The sequence below is a fragment of the Podarcis cretensis genome (assembly GCF_951804945.1).
Source record: "Podarcis cretensis genome assembly, chromosome: 9".
Lineage (NCBI taxonomy): Eukaryota > Metazoa > Chordata > Lepidosauria > Squamata > Lacertidae > Podarcis > Podarcis cretensis.
In genome coordinates, this window is record NC_137178.1 from 39305508 (window position 1) to 39325235 (window position 19728).

The 19728-nt window shown below is 38.8% G+C and overlaps 1 protein-coding gene across 2 annotated transcripts in view; it reads left to right on the top strand.

The window, feature by feature from the left end:
- The window catches only part of ARHGAP10 (Rho GTPase activating protein 10), a 101636-nt gene that overhangs the window by 35579 nt on the left and 46329 nt on the right, over positions 1-19728 (top strand). For both annotated transcript variants that reach the window (XM_079990603.1, XM_079990604.1), the window contains exons 4-13: positions 2344-2415; positions 4464-4565; positions 4948-5058; positions 5683-5787; positions 7221-7350; positions 9009-9115; positions 10732-10826; positions 12651-12732; positions 13634-13676; positions 13852-13917. In XM_079990603.1, the coding sequence (XP_079846729.1) occupies positions 2344-2415; positions 4464-4565; positions 4948-5058; positions 5683-5787; positions 7221-7350; positions 9009-9115; positions 10732-10826; positions 12651-12732; positions 13634-13676; positions 13852-13917 (913 nt within the window). The remainder of the gene's footprint in view (positions 1-2343; positions 2416-4463; positions 4566-4947; positions 5059-5682; positions 5788-7220; positions 7351-9008; positions 9116-10731; positions 10827-12650; positions 12733-13633; positions 13677-13851; positions 13918-19728) is intronic.

The window sequence follows — 19728 nt, forward strand, 5'->3', positions numbered from 1 at the left end:
GGCTATGTTGCCTAATGCTGATGGAAGTCCACAACATCTGAAGTGTACCACATTGCCTATGTCTAGCCTAGCATTACGAAAAAGGAGTATTGGACTTGCACACAACCCTCCTCTTTTGGTATGGCTGTGAGCATGAGTTTGGAAGCTTTCGTTTACAGTTTAGATTAACCACAGCTTGTTGTGTTCTCTCCACAATTGTGTTTAATCTTAACTAGAAATCATGGTTTGAAGCTGTCTAGTTTCAACTCGCTGTAGTTAAGATTAGCCACAGTTTTAGGGTTCAGATGACAAATTAAACTGTATTTAATCTAAAATGCTAGTGGAAGCATCTGAACTCCTTTTTCCTCATGCAAGATCATGCAAGTCTTAGGGTTGTTGAAGTTCATGCTATTAATTCTAAATCATGACTTAGCATTGTATCCAGTTAACCGCCATCACATGTAAAGGTGGTAGAGCAGGCAAGTCTCTTGTGCTCATTCATGCTTTTTTGTATATTTCAGAATGTACCTTCCCCAATTTATAAAGATTGTGCTGAGTCTTATTTTCATTTCAATAGCTAAGCAAATTGCACGAATCTTGAAAATACTTCTCCAACCCCTGAAAACCAATCATACTTTAGGCAGAACTCTGTAAATGCCTTCAAAGGCTGACACCTTTTACAGACTCGTTTTAGAGACTTATTTCATAAAAAGATGGGGAAGAAGATACTTCCCCTAGCTTTTGTGGGTGCATGTAGGAAAGGGGCTGTTACCAGTCATGTGGGATGGTGAAAGGCCTCATAGAAATAATATAAAGGCATATACCTAAACTTTAGCTCAGTCAGGTTGAGAAACTTTCCTGAGTTTGATCAGACCAACTCAAATTTTGCACAGTCCTTTCTACTAAGGAACTTACATGTGACGTGTCTTGTGAGGCTATATTGGAAAGAGGGATGGGAGCTGTCTAAACTGAAGACGTGGAAGTAAAAAGAAGATTATATTTTGATGGGGCGCTTGAAAATGCTTTAGGTATGTTTTGACAACAACAAAAGGGAAAATGAAAATGAATAAGACTTTTAAGTCCTGCTCTAAAAGATTGCTTTATCTATGTATAAGTTACTATAGTTCTGTGTATTTCAAGCAGTAAGTAAATAAATAATTTTTTCAGCATCTGAGAAGCTTGTTTTCCTCTGCTACAATAAATCATATATTTTAAAAAAATGTGTTCCCTTTTTTAAAAAAGAAAAAAATGTGCTAACCAACTAAAGGTCAGCTGTTCCTTTGCCAATGGAATGAGTGCAAAATGTTCTTTCAGACTGGAACTCAGAGTAGTTAGTATGTGGGTCGTGGGAGACTCTTCGAAGAATGCCTTTAGAACAGACACCATGTTCTTAATATCTAGTCTGAAATGAGCCCAGAACAGTACTTTTTTCTTATATGGACAAATACTGAAGGTATTAATAATTTAGGCATCAAAGAACACATCCTTCTTCCACTGTAGCATATGAAAGCAAAGTTTAGGCTTTTCATTCACTCTTAAAGGGTATGCATAGAGTATTATCAACTTCCTGCATCCTATAGACTTTAAAATGTCAGTCATTAATTTAGTATAATTTTCTGACTGTATGATAATACAGAAGTTAATATTATTTCAAATGATATAGTTGTAGTGTTTTTTTTTAAAGGACATTATTGGCTTTTTGTTTCCATTAAATACTTTCTGTATCTGTCTAGCGTGCAACTTGCTTTGTATCTGGAGTTTCTGCTGAAGGAGGAAAGCAGAAATCCCCTACTAAAATGCATGCTAACTTTCAAACTTTGCTGGTGTAGTACATATACTGTAGTTTGTGTGCATTGTGATGCAATGGGTCAGTGTGTGTGGCTGTTAACCAGAAGGTTGGTTGTTCAAGCCCACCTAGGAATGGCTGTGGGCAGGATTCCTGCATTGCAGAGGGTTGGGCAAGATGATATTCAGGGTCCTTTCCAACTCTACAATTCTACAATTCTATGATTCTATAAACAAGGAAAACAGAATTCTGAAAATGAGCCTGGTTGTGTATATGGGTCTAGTGCATGCATTCACCACCTTCATGCACCAGTACCCAAAATGACCTTGGCACAGAAGGTGTGTACTCTGGCAAGCCTCTTCCAACCCCTTTAACAAATATTGATGACTGATAAAACAATGTACTCGTACAATTGGAGCTTTTTTCTAATGGCAAAGTAGCTGTTGGCCTGAGAGAAAGGTTGACTTCGGCTTTGAAATTATGGAAACAGATCTACAATAATTCTGCAAACTGAAATATTTGTAAGTACACGGTGTAAGCTTGTAAGACTAATATTTGGTTTTCTTCTTCCTTGGAAGGCCCTTAGTGTTACTGAAACGCTGATCAAACCACTGGAAAGATTCAGAAAAGAGCAACTTGGAGCTGTAAAGGTTTGTTGGTAGCTTTTTGCCTTTGTAGTTAAATTTTGTGTGTGTTAGTTTGGTAGGTAAAATTAGAGAACATTTAACTTTGAACAGATTGGGGAGTTTAAAAAAACAATCCTTTTGCAGGCCTAGCTCATAAAGAAGTAAGGGCAAAAATGTACCAAAAGCATATAGAAACACGGGCCATTTCCAATCTAAAGGTAAAGGTAAAGGTAAAGGTACCCCTGCCCGTACGGGCCAGTCTTGACAGACTCTGGGGTTGTGCGCCCATCTCACTTAAGAGGCCAGGGGCCAGCGCTGTCCGGAGACACTTCCGGGTCACGTGGCCAGCGTGACATCGCTGCTCTGGCGAGCCAGAGCCGCACACGGAAACGCCGTTTACCTTCCCGCTGGTAAGCGGTCCCTATTTATCTACTTGCACCCGGAGGTGCTTTCGAACTGCTAGGTTGGCAGGCGCTGGGACCGAGCAGCGGGAGCGCACCCCGCCGCAGGGATTCGAACCGCCGACCTTTCGATCGGCAAGCCCTAGGCGCTGAGGCTTTAACCCACAGCGCCACCTGCGTCCCATTTCCAATCTACCAACACTAATTTTCAGTTCTTCTAGTTTCAGACAGGTATTGAATGCATTTAAGATGAATGACCCCATTCTACTATTCTAGGTTTATGTAACCCAGAAGAAAGCACTTATAACCAACATTTAGCTGATTAGTCAATCAAGAATGCAGTCCTAAACACACTTACTCAGTGTAACCCCATTGAAAAAAGTGGGTTTTTTATGTTTGACTAAACATGTTTAGGATTGCACTGCAAGAGTATGCTTGATTAAAACACGTGTCCCTAGTTAAATAAAGCCTCAAATATTTTTCATGTAAGTTTCTACAAATATATGAGGGAGAAGATGCCTTCTTAAGAGGCATTTCTCATTTTCTCCCAAACAGGAGGGAATGTCTCTTCTGAAAGGCCGTGAAATGGGTTCATCATCTAAAATTGGAAGGGCCTTTTTTCTTTTGAACTATTGTTTTGTTCACTTGCATATTCACGCAGTTTTTATTAAATAATCAAATTAATTTAAACATGTTTCGTTTTCATTAATTAAGTGACTAGAACATAATGAGCGTAAGCTGCATTGTGGAGTTCATCTATGTATCAGCTTGTCTGGGCCCTGAGATCCGCAGGTTAGACTGTTACTTGATTAAAGGAAACGAAACATGTTTAATTTTTTTCTGCTGATAGGTGTCATCTATTGGACAGTGACATGGAATAGGGTCTTCTCTGTGGTGGAATCGCATTTATTGAATTGTAGCCCTTTGGAGGTGCATGTGGTACATCATTGTTGGGTTTCTCCAGCATTGTTTAAACAAATCAATTTTCCCAGTTGTTAAATTCAACAACTGGGAAAATCAAATTCAACAACTGGGAAAATTGATTTATTTAAACAATGCTGGAGAAACCCAACAATAATTTACCACATGCACCTCCAAAGGGCTACAGTCCAGCAGTAACTGATGAAGTCTACTTGATGCATTGCTATAGTGGTTTGACTTACGAATTTTAATAGATATATCATAAACCATCCTAGGATCTTAAGTGATGACGGGCATTTAAAAAATGGATTAAATAAATAAAAATACTCTTATCTTGTATGTTTAGGATCTTGGAACAGAATTACACATTTTTGATTTATAAATTAATAAATGATAGTGTAGCACTTAAGATTACAAGATTGAGTTCAGAAATGTTGAAGGGTGCACACACTTTGTTTTTGCTTTTCATATTTTAAGCAGAGCAGCACTGGCCAAAATTGCAGAGGTTTCCCATGTAGAAAGCGAAAATGAATACGTTCCCTGTGCAAATGCAAGTTGCATGTAACCATGTATTCCATCTATAAGCATATTTGTACATTTGTGATGTGAAAAACAACAATGGACATGTTGCAAAAATAAATGGTTAGCTTTGCTTAAAATAATGAAATAGTTGGATAACAAAATAAAAGCAAATGTGTTGTCATATTTCACTGTTTAAATTTGCTTGTACTTTTAAAATTATACTTACAGGAAGAAAAGAAGAAATTTGATAAAGAAACAGAAAAGAACTACAGTTTACTAGACAAGCATTTAAATATGTCAGCTAAGAAGAAAGAAACTCAGTTATTGGAGGTAATGCCTGTATTAACTTGTCAAAGATGTTTCCCCTCTTAAGTGAGAAAATAAATATAATTTTCCTATCTGCTTACCTATCCACTTATTAGTTTACATATATGGGTTTGTTTGTTTTTAAACTGCATGAGCACTTCAAACTGCAATACACAGGCTAATCTAATGAACACTGTGGAATGAATCCTGGGCCATGTGTAGAAGTTTGTCCTTTTTGTCATTTGAAATACTTGGGTCATAATCAGGTGTGCTTAAGTCCACTGAGCAGTTAACTTAGATGCACTCAACTGTGTTGGATTGTGGTGGTCTGTGCAGAATATAGTTTGCATCAGTCTGAATAGGATGTGTGACTCTTTAAAGCACTGTTTCATTGTTTTTTATCCAGGCAGACTACCAAGTGGAGGTAAACCGAAAACATTTTTATGAACTGTCACTTGAATATGTGTGTAAGCTACAAGAGATACAAGAACGAAAGAAATTTGAATTTGTAGAACCTGTAAGTACTGTGGTGTAAAATATTCTTTGTGAAATAAATTTTAGGATGTAGTGAAGTGTAATGGGTGTAGCAGAGAGCAAAACACGAAATCTGGTTAAACAGTGCAAGGCCCTGCACATGCTTTCTCTACATCAGTGTAGCTCATTTTCTTTTTCATTTGCATGCTGATCTGATACATCCAATATGTGGCCAAATAAGTTCTCCTTCACAGATTCACATAGTCATGTTTAAGGTGCTTCTATCTGGCAATATTTCTCACTGTTGCAATCTCTGTGTGACTATCACAGCTTTGTGGACAGTGCTGGTTGTGTAACTATTAACATAAAGAAGTGAGTTAGTATGTATTTGATGGGGGCTAAGGCTTGGAAAAACCAGCTTAAGCTAAGGAGGCTGTCTTCCACAATTGTACTATTGTGTACTGTTTCCTTCTTGAGTTTTTTCTTGCTCAGGACATTTAGTTGTATTGAATATGAGTATTGAATATCTGTATGGATTTTGACATTAATTTTAAATATCTCTGTGCAATGCTGTGGAATTCTACTAATAATTAGTTATTCAACTTGTATTCATTGGGACTTACTCCCAGGAATTTGGGAATAATAATTATTATTATTTGTATTTCAGGTCCTGTCATTTTTTCAAGGAATGTTCACCTTCTACCATCAGGGTTATGAGCTTGCCAAAGATTTTAATCACTACAAAATGGCTCTGCAGATCAATATCCAGAATGTAAGTGAAGGTACTCTTTTAATTTAAGCTTTTTATATTTAGTTTAAATGTCCTTCCACACAAGTTGTCCATGCTATTGCTATTTTTTATTTTTATTTTTTTATTTCTGAAAAGTGAGGCGAATAAGCTTTAGGGAATACAATGCCATCTTCAGGCTAAAAGGCTGAATGACTTGTTAAGCCTCCGTACAGTAACCTGATTCAGTGTTTCTTTCAGCTATTTTATGCTGAACTTGTGAAAAATAATTTCTTCTCTTGACTTACATGCTGTATACATGAAAATTGCTCATTTAGACACTTAAAAAAAAAATCATTCATTTTATTTGTATGCTGCTTTTCTCCCCAAAAATCATGCTCAAAGTGACTTACAGCAAAGAAGGAATGATACATTTCAAACAAACACTACACAAACAATTTCATAGTAACATTTCAAAACAATAACACAGTAATAATTTCATAATAACATAGCAACGCAAAAATATAATAACATACAAAAAGCCACTATAAATAGAACAAGATTACTTAAACAACATGCAGCATCCAATAGCAAAAATAACAAGGGAGTGTCACTGTTTCACTTCAGTCCTAGAAACAACCCTACCATGATGTTGCTCACAGTCTCCTCTTCCTGCAGAAGCTTCTTACAGGGCTTCCAAGTGCAAAAGGTGGGGTGGCTGGAAACACCGTTCTTATGATGAAATTATAACATGCATGCAGAATTATTTGAAATGTGAACTTTTGACAGTTCTCTGTATTGTATGGTTTGTGGTGACTTTGCTGAAGGTAGTAACCACAACTATAGGTTTCATCCTTTTCAAGGGCAATCCGTTCATTATGTACTATAATAAAACGTAACTTTATGTAATATAAATCCACTTGTTTGTACTTGTTTTTACCAACCCTAAATGTCTGTGTGCACTTAACAAAATTCCAATATAATGTTATTGGGATAAAGGGCTTGATCCAGTGGGACTTAGTAGTAGGTAAAGCTGCTACCAATTGTGCACACTGCCTTTCTCAACCGTGGGTCCCCAGATGTTGTTGTATTCCACCTCCTATCAGCCCCAGCCGTCGCATCCTAAATGGTCAGGGATGGCGAACATTAGGGGACCCAAGACCAGGAAAGCCTGGTCTACCATATATTATATGAACAACGAGGATCAGTTTCTGAAAGGGCTATTGATCATTCCATCATTTGTTCCCCCTGCCCCTTGAAACAAGCCAACAGAGTCTTTAGGCACCACCTGCTGTTTTGCCAAACTTTCTTCTTGAAGCTTTATGTAGCTTTGATTTTAAACCTTCAATTAGCTTTTAGGGATGTCAGACATCCAGGAGGCGTGTTAATCATCCTGGCTCTTTTGGTTTTTTAAATAGGGATACTCCGTTTACCATTTTCACTTGTTAAAACCTTTTCTAAAACCTTCTCTTATATAGACAAGAAATCGTTTTGAAGGGACAAGATCAGAAGTCGAAGATCTCATGAACAAAATCAAGCGAAATCCCCTGGAGCATAAAAGAGCAAACCAATTTGCAAAGGAAGGCTACCTTTATGTGCAGGAGAAAAGTAAGATATTTGCTTACTTTTGTGATGGGAGGTTTTGGAAACTAATTGTGAAGGTTGCTCAGGGTGACCATACATTTGATGCTCAGGGGAAAGGATTTGGAATTGCCTTTTGTTTTCTGTCAGTTGATAAGTATGTCTGGGCTTTGGGAGGGAAATCTCTGGTGTTTAGTAATTGTTGTAATTTTGCTTTTTAAAGTGTGCTGTGATTTTACATATGGATTAGATAAAATATGGTAAATATTAAATACATTGTAAGTCAGTTGAAGACCTTTTAGTGTTACAGGTGACTGTAACTTATCAATAAATAATAATTTACTTTATTCACCCTGAGATCATCTGATGAAGGATAGCATGCAAATAACAAGTGATAACTATAGTAATCATTTTGATGCTTAGCTCGCATTTGGGGATTTTACCTTAGGTTACTACTGATTCCCCCCCCCCCCAAGCTGTTCACCTATAGGATCCACAACAGTCAGGAGTAAAGTTAATATAGTTTTGTGCACACATTTCTTATTTTAATTCTGTAGGTTTTCCATGCTATCTCTTTGTCCTTTGTAATTTAAGAGCTGTAATATACTATAAGAAGTTGCCATAAGTTTTGCTGTTGAGCACTTTGAACAAATACTGAAATAGTTAGATCAGTGCAGGTGACAATGCTTGGGTATAATATGATCATACAGTCCAGTTCCTGGTAGCAAACTTGCTGCCTTGTTTTGAACCATTGGCAGTTTCATACCATTTTCAAAGGTAGCCCCACATACAACATATTGTACTGATCCAACCGTATATACTACCACGGTGATTTTTTAAAAATGAAATTGCTGAATGCAAGTTTTTTTAAAAAATAAATAAGCAAATAGGAATCACAAATGTGCAACAGGAAATGTATTTAAGAAAATTATGAATGTTAGTTTTAGGTTTAGAACAATGGGTAGCCAGAGAACTGTGAGCAAAAAAATGAGCTCCTTGAGTTCTGCAGCTCATGCATTTTTGCATGCAATGCTTTATTGTAACATGTAGAACAGTGCCTGTTAAGTTGTGGGTGAACATATCAGACGGCACAGCGATTCTTCAAACAGCTCTTGTTTATTCACAGGCCAGAACAGAACTGAACTGAAGGGTTCAGCCTGCCTGTTTATATAGAGCGCCAGTACAACGTAACTGTAACAACTTTCTGTAACTATCCAATCACTGAACGTCACTTTTGATCCCTTATTTGCATATGTGGACCTGAACTATCTACAGTATCCCCCTGCTGGCCCAGGGTGAGAACTTCAGTACATAACAGTGCCCTTTGGGAGTGGAAGATGCCTTCCATATGTGAAAGGGCACCCTTGGGATCCAACCAAACGATCGCACAGAGTGTTTCCTTTTTACCACTGCAGCCCACTGCAATCCCTTTAGAAACACTCCCACATTTATAAGTCTCTGCCCACATTTCTCCAGATCTCCTATTCTTACTTCTCACTATTGTTCTTTGTTTTTATTCATTCCCTTCTCTAAAAGCAGATGGGTGAAGGATAACTCGTAAGATTTTGCAGAGATCTTTTCAGTACAAAAGTTTGTAAAATAGATTCAGAGCAGAAATGTATGTAAATGGAAAAAGTATGTATGTTTAAATACTTCTAAAGCTGAGCATTTCTGTTTTGTTGAAGGACCTGCACCATTTGGGTCCAGCTGGGTAAAACATTACTGCATGTACAAGAAGGACACTAAGAAGTTTACAATGATACCCTTTGAGCACAGGTCAGGAGGAAAGATTGTGAGTACATTTCACATTTCATTGTATTTTGTGCCCTGTATCTAAATGAGAGTATGAGAGATAAGGCATGCTTTATAGATCTTCTCTGTGTAGTTGACATTTTTTGTTTTAAGTATAGTAAGGTATAATAATGAAATGATAAGAATTCTGGAAAAGTTCTAGGGTTGGGTTGTAAAGAGCAGAGGAGATGCTATCCCAAAATGTTCTTATTTTATCTGCAATATTGCATTAATGCCAAAGGGATTAAAGTTTAGTTTGAGAATAACTAGCTAGGGGAATGCAAAAAAGTACATTCATCTGAAAAGTTTTTTAGTAGCTTCATGTTTACTTTATTTTGTAGGCTTTCTGTGTCTGTAATATCTGGAACCTTTCAACAAATTCAAAAATTCAGATTAGGGCAATATTTTCATAGGCCAGCCAAAATATCATGAAATATTTTGAAAGCTTTTGAGTTCTACAGAACTCTTCATCAGGCTAGATAGTAAACAGGGTAGAGGGAAAGGAAAAAGTTGTCTTCTGGTGAAGCTATGGAGTCTGCATCTGGTCACAGTCTTAAGACACCATGTGTGGTAATGATAGGAGTAGCAGACAATCAAATCAGGGTCTGCAGGCATCAGGTTGTACTTAGGGCTGCTGGGAAGAAAGAACATACAGTGATTGATTTCCCCCATATTTGAAACCGTAAACCAAGCACACCTGGCATATCACTTAGTGGAGCCTCATTTGAATGTCTACTACCTTGTGCCTTGTACCACCTTAAGACTGTGACCAGATGCAAACTCCATGGGTTGTATCCAGTGAACTTGCAAAAATTATATAAGAGAATTTTCCCTGCCTCTTCACTCTTCATGCCCCCTCCACGCCAGCTCTAAAGGATTAGGAGGATCCCCAGAAAAGATCTATGAATGCATAAGAGAGCATAAGTCCTTTCATTAATGAAACAACTTTGTTGGATACAACCATGTGACTCTCCATGGCCTTCTGACAGCAACAGTCTTTCTTTCTGTGCCTAGTATTCCAAAGGCTTACAGTACTTGTAAGAAACTTCTGAAGATGCCCCTCTCTCATCCATAGCTCAGGGTAGGGTGACAGATGTGTCAGCTAGATCACCCTCACATCTGCTCAGGGTAGGGGATCCCAGGCTGGGGGCCAATTGTGGCCCTCTAGGTAGGACTTTTATCTGATCCTCAAAACTGTCTCCAGGCCATACCCCTCGACAGTCCTATTCTGTACCCAAGTGTGTTTGCCTGGTTGCAACTCTAATTGGCCCATCAACACTTGCATTTGCCCCTGGGTAAAACACTAAAAAGAGAATGCAGCCCTTGGTCTAAAAAAGTGTTACCCAACTGTGATATACCTACAGACAACCCAAGTTGGAGGTTCACCTGATAGTGCATTTTGTGTGTGTGTAAAGCATGTTTGAGTCCAAGAGGTCGTCAATACTGAAGAAGACTTACATGAGGAAACTGAATGACAAGAATAAGTAAATTTCTGTGCACATCAGAATCTAGAAATTGCAATATTAAATAAACACATGCTACCTGATTTATGATTTTTCTTTACATTTTTAATAAGGCCTCCTATATTAAAGGTTTCATATAATGAAATGTTTTCAGGGTGAGCTGGAAGTCCTTCTCCTTAAGTACTGTACCAAAAGGAACACTGATACTATAGATAGGCGGTTCTGTTTTGACATGGAAGCACTAGATCGGTAAGTTGGTCAGGTAAATGTTAATATTATGTTCCCATATAATGCAATTAATCTCAAGTTTTTCAAATGCACAGAAGTAAAACAGGGAAGTTATGGCTACCAACTAGGAAAAAATGATAGCTGTCCTGTGAGCATTTCTAGCCTCCAAGCAATTTTTCACGGTCCATAAGATTGTCAGCAATTTGATAGCATATTTCTTTCTTTAATGACCTGGTGTTGATTCCCATTTTTCATGCTGAGCTGGGCAAAGAGGTTACAACCTCTCTGCAAACCCCAGTGTGACTGGAGATAACGATATCACCCCTGTTCATGAACAAGACAAAGCTGAGGGAATGGGATGGGAGGCACCTTCTGCATATTTGTTTTTGTGTGAGCAAGAGAGACATGTGTCTTGTGTAGCAGTGAGCGCAAGGTGCCTATGGCAACTTTGGGTATACAGTCATACCTCGGAAGTCAAAAAGAATCTGTTCCGGAAAGCCATTCGACTTCCAAAGTGCAGCTTCTGATTGGCTGCAGAATCAGAAGCCGCTGAAGCCCCGTTGGACGTTCGGTTTCCAAAAGAACATTCAAAAACTGGAACAGTCACTTCCAGTTTTCGGTCATTCGGGAGCCAAAACGTTCAACCTACTTGCTTTGACCATACTTAGTGCTGGCATGAAGCCCTCAATGCCTCCCCACTCCCTAAATAGACATATCAGTTTTATGACAGTAAAGGACAGCTGAATTCATTTATTCCAGTTTTTGTGTATTTGTGTTTTGGGTTTGTGAATCCGAGAGAGGAATCTCTGTGAAAAAGACTTACTTGAACCATAACACCAAACAAGTTTAAATCATGCCACTCCTGGATGCCTGCTCACCTTTTCACCCGGTTCACCTTGTAGCAACTTACATATTTATTTAGAAAGTTTATAGGCTGCTCTTTAGCAAGAAAGCTATAAAATCACAATAAAACATGTTGCTGCATCACCCAGCCATAAAATAAAATGCCAGCAGAAAACCATGTCACTACAACAAACACTGAAAAAGGCCTGGGCTAGTGAAAACAACAACACCCAAAATGGTGCTTCAACAGAGGAGGCCCTTAAAGCAGTCACCATCCAGTTCATGGGCAGGATCTAAGAGCAAGGCACAACAAGTCTGATCTTAATGTGCAGATTACATTTATGCAGGAAGAGGCAGTCCTTCAAGTAACCAGATCCTGAGCTGTTTAAAGATCAGAACCATAATTATGAATTGCATTCCAAAATGGCCAGGAAGCCTACTGTAACTCTCTAAGAACTAAAGTTGTGTTCTATGTCTAGTCCTACTTAATAACCAACTGTGTTGCAGTATTTTGCACTAACAGTTGTTTCCAGATAGCCTGTAAAGGCAACCCTATTTTCGTTGTAGCAGCGTAAAAATGAAGTCCAGGATTTCGAATAAGTTTGTGTAAAATGTGATCAAAGGCTGCTCATTTGATCTTAAGCACTTTTGGGACTAAATTTAAACAAGTAAAACAGGTAGATTCTTTCTTGTGAACCTGATCCACATAGACCCTAACACTAATGCAACTAGAAATAATACTGCATAACAATTTTATGATCTATTGTCCTGTCTGTTCCCCCATCCTTTTTGGTTTGAGTACTGTATCTTCTCTTTAATACTTCTTTTAAAGTAAGGGTTATAGTGGACTGTATTACATGCCAACTTCAAGGATATTTGATGGTTTCAAACATGCCCATATTGATTTTGTAGAGTGCCTATGATAATAATTTGGGCAGGATTATTAATGTTCATTAGAGATTAAAAAAAATTAATTATTTACCTTCATTTGTGCTTTGGTAGACCTGGTATGCCTGTTACCATGCAAGCATTCTCAGAAGAGGACAGAAACCAGTGGTTCGAAGCCTTAGATGGAAAAGAAGCTGTAAGAAGAAAACTATTTTGTTGTTGTTGTTGTTGTGATGGCAAAATATTACTACATAGACCAACCTCCTGTTTCTTTATGCTGTTAATGTACGTTGAGCATTGTCACGGCAACCTGATTTGCACATCACGTTAAAATGAAGCTGTGGTTTAATGTGAATTCACAGACAAGACAGAATCTGGCTGATCATGATGTCCAAACCTGGATTTGTGCTTTGTTTCTCTGCAAACAAACCACGAGCCCAGGTTTGGAATCACAACAAGCCAGACTTTGTCCTGTTCCCTGGTGAGGAAGTAGCAGCAGGACTGGGGAAGGAATGGAGTTTGAACTTCTCAGTGGTGTGCTCCAGTAACCTTAAGCCATAGTTTGCTTGTTTTTTTAAACTATGGTTAATGCAGTGGTTCTTAAAGGGTGTGGCATGCCACACTGAAGTGGCAGGAGAGGATGGCAACTGTGTCAGAAAGTTTCAAGGACAATTAGTATTAAATTTTTGGGAATGATTTATGTTTCTTATGTAGCTGCATTGTTTTATACACTCTTGATCGTATTAGAAAATAGTTGTGTTCTATGTTTTAAATTAAGCACTGCTAGATGTTGTTTCTTTTTGTTTTCCAATGTATTTCTTATCGGGGGGGAAATAAGTGTCGTGTGAGCAAAATTTTATTCTGAAAGTTTGAGAACCACTGGTTTAATTTGACATGTGAATCAGGCCAGCATGGACTACAAGTGCTGGGTTGTCTGATCCTTAACTTTCAGTACTGATACACCATAAGCTTTTGTTGGCTATGATGGAACAGCCCACTTCCCCTGTTGCAGGGAAGATATTGATTATTTTTTCTCCCCTCCCCCCAAAAAAGCTGCATTTGAGTGTACATATATTTTTTCTGTCTCTCTTTGCCAGGTGTTTCTCAATTTGAACAGGGCTAACATAAAAAGAGAAGGAAGTAAGTACTTGTCTTCAGTTGTAATTTTGTTAAAAATAACCTTGCTTTTGAAGGAGCAACAGTTGTAAGTTTCAGTAGGCTTAATTTTGCATTTCTTCCCATTGTTAGTCTTTATATTGTTGTAAGGGAAGTGTACTATAGACCTGAGATATTTTCAAACTGTTTCTCCTTCTAGGTGCACAGTTGGATAAGCTTGGCTTCACAATTCTGAGAAGATGCATAAGTGCTGTTGAAACAAGAGGTAATGACAAACTCAGTTCAAGGTTGTGTTTCATGAAGGTTTTTTGGTTGAGCTTAGAGGCAGAGAGTGGTCGTCAGAGCTTTAATGGGGATTTCGGTATTACGAGAGGGAAAGGACATTTCCGCGCAACAGTGCTAGAAGACAAATGACGATACATTTTGGGGGGAATAGGTGTGAGTTTTACAGCATTTGTCTTAATGGATCATACTATACATATACCATGGAATAGTCCTTACAATAACCATGCACTGACTCCAAACTTAGAAACCTAAGGTTTTATTCCCAGATGTAGCAGCTTTGTTGTGATGGAATATAATGTGTGTGTGTGTGTGTGTGTGTGGTTGTGTCTGCATATATTCTGATTATGGTTGCCAGATTGCAACCTGGAGATTCACTCTTGAAATCCACTGGGAGGGGATACAGTGGGAGGGGATGCAGATAGTGGTCTCTGTTACTTGGGATCATGCATCAGAAAACTTAATATTTATTTTGGGCTTAGTTAAACTAACATTTCATGTGGCTTTACTGTCATTCTACTTTGCCATAGCTCTTGTCAATGCACCACCAATTTACATTTGAAGATGGGATAGAAGGACTAAATAGGATTTCTACATACCTAATGGAATATTGAGTTGACAAGCCTAACCAGGCAGCTCTTTCGGCAACAGCAGGATAATTTTTAAGTGTTAATCCTGCATTTTTTAGATTATGTGGATCAGACCTTCTTACTTAAACATTTCTCTTAAACTGCAGAAGCAAGCATTAACTTGAATTCAATTATAAGAGCCAGGTATAATTAAAAAATATTAAGTCAATTTGAGATCAGCATTAAATATTTCAGATACCTAGTCTTAACTTGGGGTCCAGTGAATCAATGTGAGATTCATTTATTTCACTGTACTTTTTGACATGCACTGTATATCTCATCACCTTCCCTTCACGAGGCTGCAGTATCTTCTGACCCTTTGAAATACCATAAGGGCATGAATAGTTAGACAGTTTAATTCCTCTTATTTCGATTTTCCAGTAACTTATCCGATCAATTTTCAAGGGGGCGGGGGGAGCTTCAGTAACCATTGATCTAGTATATAGCGTGATGTGGCTTAACATCTGTAGGACACAACTATCACTTGCCCTTAAGCATCTAACACAGAATAGCTTCATAAGAATTCCATACTGATTTCTGTTATATTTTTACGTAGGGAATAGTGGCAGTGGTAAAAGACACTGTTTATGCAGCTCAGTCTTACCTGTATCTACATTCATTATATATTTTATATGTTTGGTGCACATTTTTTCCTCCTCCTTTAGAATTCATTAAGTTTCTCTGAAAAACATCTAGTATGCATTTTGTGAAGATAGAGGGCAGCAGTAAGCTGTCGTTCTTTGTATTTCTGTAGCAAATGTATATCTGCGTCATTGGTGAGAAACTGGGGGGAAAGTTCCCGATGTAGAAAAAAGGTGATTTATCCAGCAGATAGGTAAACTTTTATGCAATGAATCATAAAAACCTTAAAGAATAGTTTTGTAGGAGTACTGTGGATGCCAGTCACATAAACATTTTGATCTTCAAAATGTGCTTGTAGTATATTTAACTTTACTGACACAAACTAATGCTCTTTAAAAAAATTAAATATACTACAGGTTTGCTGTGGTATCAGTGGAATGTTGTTTTTGATCCTCTAAATAAATATTAGAATATTCATATGTAAGCCTTTTGCCTCAAAGTTGCCAGTGGTGCTTGGGAGATACAAGATAATAAAAGACCTCAAGCATATCTGTTAGGGAGGAGAATTTACAGCGGAGTCCACCAAATAAATGGTAAGGATTGTCACATTTAACAGCACTCTGAAACAGAAATTTATTAGGTGGAGGTTTTCATCATACATAAAGACTGGATTAAAAAAGAAGAAAGTGATAACTCCTACAAGTTGCAAGTGTGGTCTTGAAGATGGAAAAAAGAGTGCTACTGACCCTACTCTGTATTATACAACCTTCAAGGAGACTTGTACAGTTGCATCAATGGCCATGGATTTGTTTTCTCAATGTTAGAAATACCCTGTTTCCAAATAATGCTACTAGTAGCTGAACAAAAAATGTGCTGTCTTTTATACTAAGTTTCCTACTAAGATTTCTGGCTGAGATAAAGTCAGCAATTGGTTCTTACAGCATCCCCAATTTTTTGAAAATATGTTACTTTGTGATTAAGGTTCTTTTATTGCTGGAATAGATATGATAGATTCTCCCAATGCCTTTTCCTTTAGGTAAGTGGGGTGGGGGTGGGAAGGGACAGAATTTGACTCGGAGTGTGCTGCTTGTGGGGATTAATCCCCCCATACTGTTTCTCAATGGAAATCACCCCCCCCCAGCTGCTACAAGATATGTACACGTAGTGCACCTGCCTTCTATGCCACCAGCCAATGATCTTGGGACCATTTCTATTGGGCTATAGTATGGTAAGAAAGGGTTTAAAAATCCCCCCACCCCACCAATTAACATGGCCCTTCATGCAGTTTTGGTGGATTTTTCAGCTGCCATAGTCAAAGAAAAATATGTTGGGAAATTCCTTCATCTGTTCCTGTGTTTGGTTTTAATATTCAGCATATTAGGGAAGATATTTAATGGCTGCCATCAGATACTCTTAGAAAATGTATTGGGTTTTCAGACAGTACCAAATTATTGTGCCAGGTAATAAGGAAGAATTAAAGAACCTTTTAATGAGGGTGAAAGAGGAGAGCGCAAAATATGGTCTGAAGCTCAACATCAAAAAAACAAAGATCATGGCCACTGGTTCCATCACCTCCTGGAAGGGGAAGAAATGGAGGCAGTGAGAGATTTTAATTTCTTGGGCTCCATGATCACTGCAGATGGTGACAGCAGTCACAAAATTAAAATACACTTGCTTCTTGGGAGAAAAGCAATGACAAACCTAGACAGCATCTTAAAAAGCAGAGACATCACCTTGCTGACAAAGGTCCGTATAGTTAAAGCTATGGTTTTCCCAGTACTGATGTATGGAAGTGAGAGCTGGACCATAAAGAAGGGTGATCGCCGAAGAATTGATGCTTTTGAATTATGGTGCTGGAGGAGACTCTTGAGAGTCCCATGGACTGCAAGAAGATCAAACCTCTCCATTCTGAAGGAAATCAGCCCTGAGTGCTCACTGGAAGGACAGATCCTGAAGCTGAGGCTCCAATATTTTGGCCACCTCATGAGAAGAGAAGACTCCCTGGAAAAGACCCTGATGTTGGGAAAGATTGAGGGCACAAGGAGAAGAGGACAACAGAGGACGAGATGGTTGGACAGTGTTCTCGAAGCTACAAACATGAGTCTGACCAAACTGCAGGAGGCAGTGGAAGACAGGAGTGCGTGGCATGCTCTGGTCCATGGGTCACAAAGAGTCGGACACGACTAAACAACTAAGCAACAACAACAAAATCGTATATTTTTTCAAAAAAATTTTTATCATTTGTTATTATGCCTTACCTATTGTAATTAATGGTCGAGGGGCAGCCATCTAACCAATTATATAGTTACCTATTTAGAGCTTTCAGTATGACTGTTGTGATACGGTTCTATAGTAGTGCATGTTCATATGGTTCTTGAGGCTTGGCCTGGATCCTTATTGTGGTATCCACTGAAGTCACCAGTTTCTTGAGTCAGTATACTTTGTTCTTAATGTCTGTAATGTTAGCAACTCAGAAAATCAATACACAATCAGAGCTGCAACTTTTGAGACGTACACAAACAATAAGCTGAATTGGTTGTCAAGAATGTTTTCAGCTCTTTGAGATTCTTACTGTGCAGTTTTGTAGCATTAAACCTAGTGATATAGCAGGCTCTGTATCAGCAGCTAACTTTCCCTTATGCATTAAAAAAAGTTTTGGGTTGCAAATGACATGAAAAAGTGAAATATCTTCCTTTATCTCATGGTTTCCCTCCTTTATTTTATTAAATTTTAAACTGCCCTTGAGATCTTAGTTGAAGAATTACACTTTCCTAACTGTTTACACAGTTTAAGGGACGCAGGTGGCGCTGTGGGTTAAAGCCTCAGCGCCTAGGGCTTGCCGATCGAAAGGTCGGCGGTTCGAATCCCTGCGGCGGGGTGCGCTCCCGCTGCTCGGTCCCAGCGCCTGCCAACCTAGCAGTTCGAAAGCACCTCTGGGTGCAAGTAGATAAATAGGGACCGCTTACCAGCGGGAAGGTAAACGGCGTTTCCGTGTGCGGCTCTGGCTCGCCAGAGCAGCGATGTCACGGTGGCCATGTGACCCGGAAGTGTCTCCGGACAGCGCTGGCCCCTGGCCTCTTAAGTGAGATGGGCGCACAACCCCAGAGTCTGTCAAGACTGGCCCGTACGGGCAGGGGTACCTTTACCTTTACCTTTAACTGTTTACACCAGGCGTGCAGAACCCATGGGTAACATGCTATTGCTGAACTACAACTCCCATCATTCCTGGCCATTGGCCATGCTTGCTGGGCTGGCGGGAGTTGTAGTTCAGCAACATCTGGACAGTCAAAGATCCCTCACCCCTGATTTACACTGTGTAATGCCATCAAAATTGTGATCAAATCTCAAGTTCTGCTTTGTGGTTTCATTATCACTTGGATTTATGACAGGAGCTGTATGCACACTACTGAGGGCTCATGAGCCAGTCATGGGCTTGGGGATCCTATAAAAGCCAGCCTGTTTTATTAAGCTAATAGCACTAAGAGGAAGGAGAGCAAGCAAGAGGAAGGAGAGCAATGTAACCAAAATTCTGTCCAGGTTTCTGGGGTATGACATCTTGTAGACTTTACTTTGGAAGTCATAGCTATGTGGATTTGGTGCATTTGACAAAGGTATGTTGATGAGCATATGTGTACCAAGTGACAAACAGTTTCAAGAGTTCATCTATAAAATGCAGCCTTAGAAATGGAGATGGTAGGGCTTGTATGATACTGCCCTGCACTGTGATAACTCCATTCCCCTAGATGGTGATGCTCAGATCTTTGCATAAGTAACATTGATTAACAAAATCAGAGTCTGACAGTGATCAAGAATACGTAAAAAAACATCTCGAAAGTACAAATAGCCTAGATTTCCAGTTTCCGTCTCTGGACTACAGAGAAGGCTATTCACAATTGCTGCATAGAAATTGCAATTGTTCCATTACTCAGTCCTGCTTGGTTCTTAGGGCAGTTCATGCTGGATATACTAGGAAATGGAATGTGATGATGTAAATTATACAGGTACTTGTACAAAGTATCGTGTGTGTGTGAGAGGAAGAAAGAGAGTGAGTGAGAGAGATTGATTGATTGATTGATTTTCTACTGATTGAAAAGTGGTTATTGTGGTTTTGCTACACCCAATCATATCAGTGATAAAACAAGGTTTAATGGGGGAAAATGTGGTTTGATCCTACTTTGTCTTCAGAATGTATCCACATAGTTAAAAGTACTTCCAGTCAGATCCTTCTGGGCTTTGTGTTGCATAATAATTTTCACGAAGGCATCAGACGTACTTGTAGATGAATATTTACACATGCCTCAGGCTTTTTATTCATATATGGGTGGTCGGTTTGCCACTAGTTTTGTTAGTACTGAAGTGACAGGAAGACAAATCCCACAGAAATTACTATTTTCTGTTAAAGTAGGCACTTTATAGTTAAGAGATGCCTGTTTCCTTGCTACTGGTATCCTTCTCTTTCCTTCTCGAATCTTCCCCCATTTTCCTTTTGTCACCTGGTTTGTGGGTGAGAATTCCAACTCAGCTGGTGGCAGATTTGGAATAGGTGTTGAGAGAGAGTGCTGGTATGTTATATCTTTAGCCAT